The 6,324-nt window shown below is 39.2% G+C and overlaps 1 protein-coding gene across 1 annotated transcript in view; it reads right to left on the bottom strand.

Annotated features, from left to right (window-relative positions):
- si:dkey-11f4.7 (piezo-type mechanosensitive ion channel component 2) overlaps positions 1-6,324 on the bottom strand; it is a 45,918-nt gene that overhangs the window by 16,560 nt on the left and 23,034 nt on the right. Inside the window, 8 exon segments of the mRNA XM_027009801.2 lie at positions 1,443-1,540; positions 1,798-1,887; positions 1,986-2,145; positions 3,743-3,839; positions 4,265-4,508; positions 5,291-5,456; positions 5,596-5,697; positions 5,984-6,188. Of these exon segments, the coding sequence (XP_026865602.2) occupies positions 1,443-1,540; positions 1,798-1,887; positions 1,986-2,145; positions 3,743-3,839; positions 4,265-4,508; positions 5,291-5,456; positions 5,596-5,697; positions 5,984-6,188 (1,162 nt within the window).

The following is a 6,324-nucleotide window of genomic DNA, read 5'->3' as shown; positions in this document are numbered from 1 at the left end:
GATCCAGTATAAATAGGCTACCTGCATTTTGAATCAATCTAAAATCATTAGGAATTGTTGTTGTGCTGTGATGAGCCTGAAATCCAGGGTGGAATATCTCATTTAAATAAGTCTTTGTTGAAGTGACTGATAGATGATGCCCAGAATATCCCTTGATACTAGATATAAGACTGAGAGGTCAGCTGCTCGTGTTGATAAGTGAAAACACTTAGTGTTTCATGATTAATTGACGAGAATGCTGACATAGTGGTTCTTGCAATTCCGTGGACCAGAACATTTGCAGTGCTTTGGCTAATGGAAAGTATTTTACCAAAACAAAAGTCAGCAAAACCATCACATTTGTTATTTAGGAGTTCTGATAAGGCACAGGGAATGTTGCTAATCAACATATATATTGCGGTAAAGAGCTATTCAGGGTTGTCTTAATGATTGTCATTTAGACTTGAAAAGTAGGTCTTCCTAGCTATTTTAACTTGATTCTCTCAGCTTCAAGTAACTTGATTTCAGACAATTTTTTATAAATGTCATAGTGAACTATAAGCTTACTTTGCCTTCATTTTGGTTCAGCTTTCTCTAAATCTCTTTTTAATTTCAAAGTGGTGGTTGGGTTTCTCCATAAGGCTTTAAAACGTCTAGGGGCAGACTTGTTTTTAGTGCAGCTATAGTAGTAATGTATTCGTTAAGCCTTGAGGTAAAATGTTCCACTAATTTAACTGACAGGATGAGTGGGTGTAAGTAAAGAGGTCTGTGAATATTGCCACTGAATGGCCAGCTCTTGCTAATGACTTTTCTAAAAAAAAAAACAACAACAACAAAAAACAGCAGTGATAAATAATTCCAACATGTAAAATATTAGATGCATTGACATGTCACAATACGGCCCACTCTCCTAGACTCCTCCCCGTGTGTGTCTGTCCATCGTCACAGCCATGGTGTGTTAATTGTCCATGTCACATCTGTTTGTAGTTATGTTCATTGTTAACATGTGTATTTAAAACCCTATTGTGCTGTCTAGTGTTTGTGTTTAACTCAGTGTGTACTACATATCGTAAGTTACCACAAGTGTCGCATAATGTAGCTGGTCATTGTATGGTTACAGTTTTGTGAATCTTAATCTGTTCATCGTGTTGTTATTTTCGGTTTGTATCTGTCATGTTAATAAAGACCGGTTTGATTAAGGGGACTTGTCTAGGGATCCCACTCCATCGACACGACCATCGCATGACATCTAAACCATGTGAAATAATCGGTTTTAAGGTGTGGAAATGATTGCGTGTAGACTGCAATCTGCTATATACAGTCAAAGGAAAATTATAAAATTATCAGTAATAGGATGTAGAGGCTACTAATTGATGAGCTAGCCTTGTAAAATTAAAAACTCCATTCCCAACATTTATTCAAACTGTAAATGTGTTTAATGCAGTGGCAACATATCTGGTTACCTTTCATATTTGTGTCACTTGTGGGACCAAACTCGACAGTGGATGATGGGGCTTCCTGTATGGGTTGAGCCTTTTGCTTTGACTTGATTTTCTCCATTCTAGAATACAAACATGCAGCATCCTTTATAAATAACATTACCCCATATTAACCCCATTACCCCATATTGCCCCCCCCCCAAAAAAGATGCAGATATACACACACACACATGCATGCTCAAAAGGACATGCATGCACAGACACAAGGACACACACATACACACACATACATACATACAAACACACACAGACACGCACATATGTACGCACACCACACACACACACACACACACACACACACACAAACACAGACACATACTGTTTCTTGAGCAGTGCCACAGATTTCTTCTCCATCTCTAGTCTAGCTGCCACACGTTTTTTCACCTTGGCTTCAAATAGCTCTGCACCCCTTTAACATACAAAGACAGTAATACAACTCTTATAGCAGCTTAGATCAGGAAATCTGAAAATAAAGTCTGATAATACATTTGTAAGCTATGTTCTCACCTAGAGGCAAGGATCTTAGAGGCTCTTAAATCAGACACAACATATAAGAAGTAGTAGCTGAGGAATATTCTCCTTTGAACCAGCAGCACAGTAAAACAAATTGCATCCCACACGATACCGGCTTCTCCCTCTGGCAGCTCACATTCATCGTTAGGTTCAGCTACATTCACACAAACATACATACAAACACAATATACATAAAGACATGCATATAGACATCCATATCTGCATCCATATAAGCATTTATCATTCACAAGACAGCACACACACACGCACACACACACACGCACACACACACACACACACACACACACACACACACAAACAGATACACTACACTAACAGAGAGGAACACAAAAGAAAGTGTGACCATCACATGCAAGTCTCTGCACTACTATTTAGTGGGCTCTGCATGCCTTGATGGAGGAGCAGAAGAGGCTTCAGCAAATGGTTTATATGGCAATAAGCCATCATTTAAATACATTAAAATAAAATCACGTTTTATTGGTCATGCTGATTTTTTAAAAGTTATTAGATGTTTTGGTAATTGCAATTTCTATTATTCATAAAATCTTGGGCTACTCAATTTTCTTGAAAAAAAAAATGTTTTAGATACAATTTATACTTTTGAAATCAAATTTTAAAATCATAAAAAAATTAAGAAACAGAAAAATCAGAGAGGAAGTAAATTCTGAAGGTAATTATCCTAACTCAGGAAACATTGGTGGCCAATCCATGTGTGAAAATGATGTCTTATGCTCCCTGAACCACTCTTTCACAATTTGAGCCTGATGAATCCTGGCATTGTCATCTTGGAATATGCCCATGCCATCAGGGAAGAAAAAAATCCATTGATGGAATAACCTGGTCATTCAGTATATTCAGGTAATCAGCTGACCTCATTCTTCGGGCACATAATGTTGCTGAACCTAGACCTGACCAACTGCAGCAACCCCAGATCATAGCACTGTCCCCACAGGCTTGTAGGGTAGGCACTAGGCATGATGGGTGCATCACTTCAGCCGCCTCTCTTCTTACCCTGATGTGCCCATCAATCTGGAACAGCATAAATCTGGACTCATCAGACCACATGACTTTCTTTGCTCCAGAGTCCAATCTTTATGCTCCCTAGCAAATTGAAGTTGCTTTTGCTGGTTAGCCTCACTGACAAGTGGTTTTCTTAAGGCTACACAGCTGTTTAGTCCCAATCCCTTGAGTTCCCTTCACATTGTGTGTGTGGAAATGCTCTTACTTTCATTATTATCCCTGAGTTCTACTGTTGTTTTTCTGTGATTTGATTTCACCACATGTTTAAGTGATTGCCGATCACGATCATTCAAGATTTTTTTCTGACCACATTCCTTCCTTGAAGATGATGTTTCCCCACTGTCCTTCCACTTTTTAATAATGTGTTGGACAGTTCTTAACCCGATTTTAGTAGTTTCAGCAATCTCCTTAGATGTTTTCTCTGCTTGATGCGTGCCAATAATTTGACCCTTCTGAAACAGATTAACATCTTTTCCACAACCACAGGATGTGTCTTTCGACATGGTTGTTTAACAAATGAAAAGCTACTCACTGCATGGACAAGTTATATGGTTAAATAACTTGTTGCCAGCTGAAACATAATCAACCGTGCAGTAATTATCCAACGGGAGGCTATTACGTATTTGCTTAGTTAAATCCAGGTGGTGACCTTTGTTTTGGCCAGGCAGTGTGTTATAGCACTAACACAGTAACACAATGCAGTCACTTACGCACATCGTAGCCTTTAATAGTGCAGAACATGCTGAAAGCCTGAATGAACCAACAGCCATTCTTCAGTAGATTGTCCAGGTATGCACAGGATCCCAGCTACACACACACACACACACACACACACACACACACACACACACACACACACACACACACATACACACGCACACACACACACACACACATGCACACAAATACACACACACACACATACACAAGCACACACACGCTCGTGCATATGCACAATCATTTACAAGTTATTATTTGTTCAATAAATCTACTATTATGTACAAATTAATAAGAAGATAATGCTAGTTTATGCCAATGTGCTAAAGGTTTCAGAGGATAGAGGAAACATCTGTACAAGTCATCAAAACCCTACCCACAAAAAATGGTGGATGCACAAACTCCAAAAATGCAATTGGTAGAATTATGATGTAAACAAAGTAAACTTCAGCCAAACGATAAAACTCCCACCATTGCAACATAGTTCAATTAGGCTGAGATTATTAATTACTTACTGAGAGCAAATTTTTCAAGCAAATGACCACAGATGTATAAGCAATCAGGCAGTCCCAGACTCTCAGTATGTTTCGTACAGGCTGCAGCAGCACAGTGTCTCCGAAGAGCATGAAGTAGAAGCAGGCCACCAGGTAGCCCAGGCAGAAGATGTTAATACGCGTAGTGCCGGTGATAAAAACAAGACACAAGACCAACCAGAAAAAGTAACTGAATACAAAGACCTTCATCATGTCAAGATATGACCTGAAACACACACACACACACACACACACACACACACACACACACACACACCATGAATAGATGCACTTCAAAAGAAATGTCCATTTTAGGTTTTTAACAGAATCATTTTCTTAAAGATCAAAACTGAACTGCCAACAAGCACATCGCAAAGATTCTCAATGGGGTTCAGGTCTGGACTCTGTGGTGGCCGATTCATGTGTGAAAATGATGTCTTATGCTCCCTGAACCACTCTTTCACAATTTGAGCCCTGGCATTGTCATCTTTGAATATGCCCTTGCCATTAGGGAAGAAAAAAATCCATTGATGGAATAATCTGGTCGTTCAGTATACTCAGGTAGTCAGCTGACCTCATTCTTTGGGCACATAACGTTGCTGAACCTAGACCTGACCAACTGCAGCAACCCCAGATCATAGCACTGTCTACACACACACACCATGAAACGATGCACATCAAAAGAAACGTCCATTTTAGATTTATAACAGAATAATTTTCTTAAAGATCAAAACTCAACTGCCAACAAACATGACTTGCTGATCTTAAGTGCCAATTAGTGTGGTGCGTGTATATAAGTCTCTTGTTTAAGTGTGAATGTTGTCAGTGTTTAACACGATATTCTACAAGCTACGTCGTCTTGTTATTTGTTGGAATAAACATGTCATTCTGTTTCTACGACTCGTCCCCACATCCTGCTTAGCCTCCTCACTGTCACAGTTTTTAATCTAATGAGCTGAGGATGTGCAATACTAGGCTCAACTAGCAGAGGTGTATGCATATACAAACCTGTAGTGCAGGAAATTGCCAACTGATGTGTATTGTTGAAGTGACCGGGAGTCTAGATTTCTACTGATCTCCACATTTTCCCCTGCCAGGATTCTGACAGAGGCCTTATTCTCATCTTTAAACACCTGCCACTGTTGACAGGCTACCAACAACAACAAGAAGTCATCTGTGAAGGATATGTAGAGTCAAAGAGGTAAATAAGAGAGAAAAGATGGGTGAATAAGGTGCACAGAAATCACCAAATAAACTGACTGACTGCAAAATAACCAAGAGATAGCAATGCAAGTTGTGTCAGCCAGACTCACAAAGGATGAAGGTGGGGTTAGGCTGCATAGCATAGTCTGGAAGATACAGCCACTTTATCAGATTAGAGGTGAAAGCCTGAGATGATTTCCTCCAGGGATAATCTGCAGCACACCATACACATTACATAAATGATTTTGTTGATCCAGCAATAGAAAGCACAGAAAGAATGTGCATCTAACAATTTATTTTTTATCCTTTACTGAGCAATTTCCAGTAATGTCCACTCTATATATTGGAATAGTGAACTTTTAAAAAGTTTTAAAAGTTTCATGTCACTGCTCTGTAACTGTAATGTGTTGTTGGTAGCACACTGTTTAATTTCAATGGTTTCCTTTTCAATGCTACAATAATCAAATGTTGCTCATCAATAAATACCATGGGATTTACCAGCACAGAGTGCAGGAGGCAGGCCAATGCACAGCAGGTACTGCAAAACCATGAGGTTGGCAGTAAAACAGCAGTATTTGGGCCACAACTCCCCAATAGCTTTCCTGCGACGACGTGCTAAAACCATGATCAGAGCAAACGAATGTAGAAGGGCGTAGAAATCCATCCGCTGGCCAATCACATTCACTGCCACCACAAAAGACATCTAACACAATAAAAGATAGGTGGATTGATGAATAAAATGCAACATTCATTTCATATGCACAAACACATGCACATCTTATATTAATGTCTATAAATAACTACAAATGTGCTTCAGGACTGAATGCATATTTGTGATA

This window comes from Electrophorus electricus, chromosome 18, assembly GCF_013358815.1.
Source record: "Electrophorus electricus isolate fEleEle1 chromosome 18, fEleEle1.pri, whole genome shotgun sequence".
Lineage (NCBI taxonomy): Eukaryota > Metazoa > Chordata > Actinopteri > Gymnotiformes > Gymnotidae > Electrophorus > Electrophorus electricus.
The sequence above is the reverse complement of the archived record's forward strand: the minus strand, read 5'-3'. Positions and strand labels throughout refer to the sequence as shown.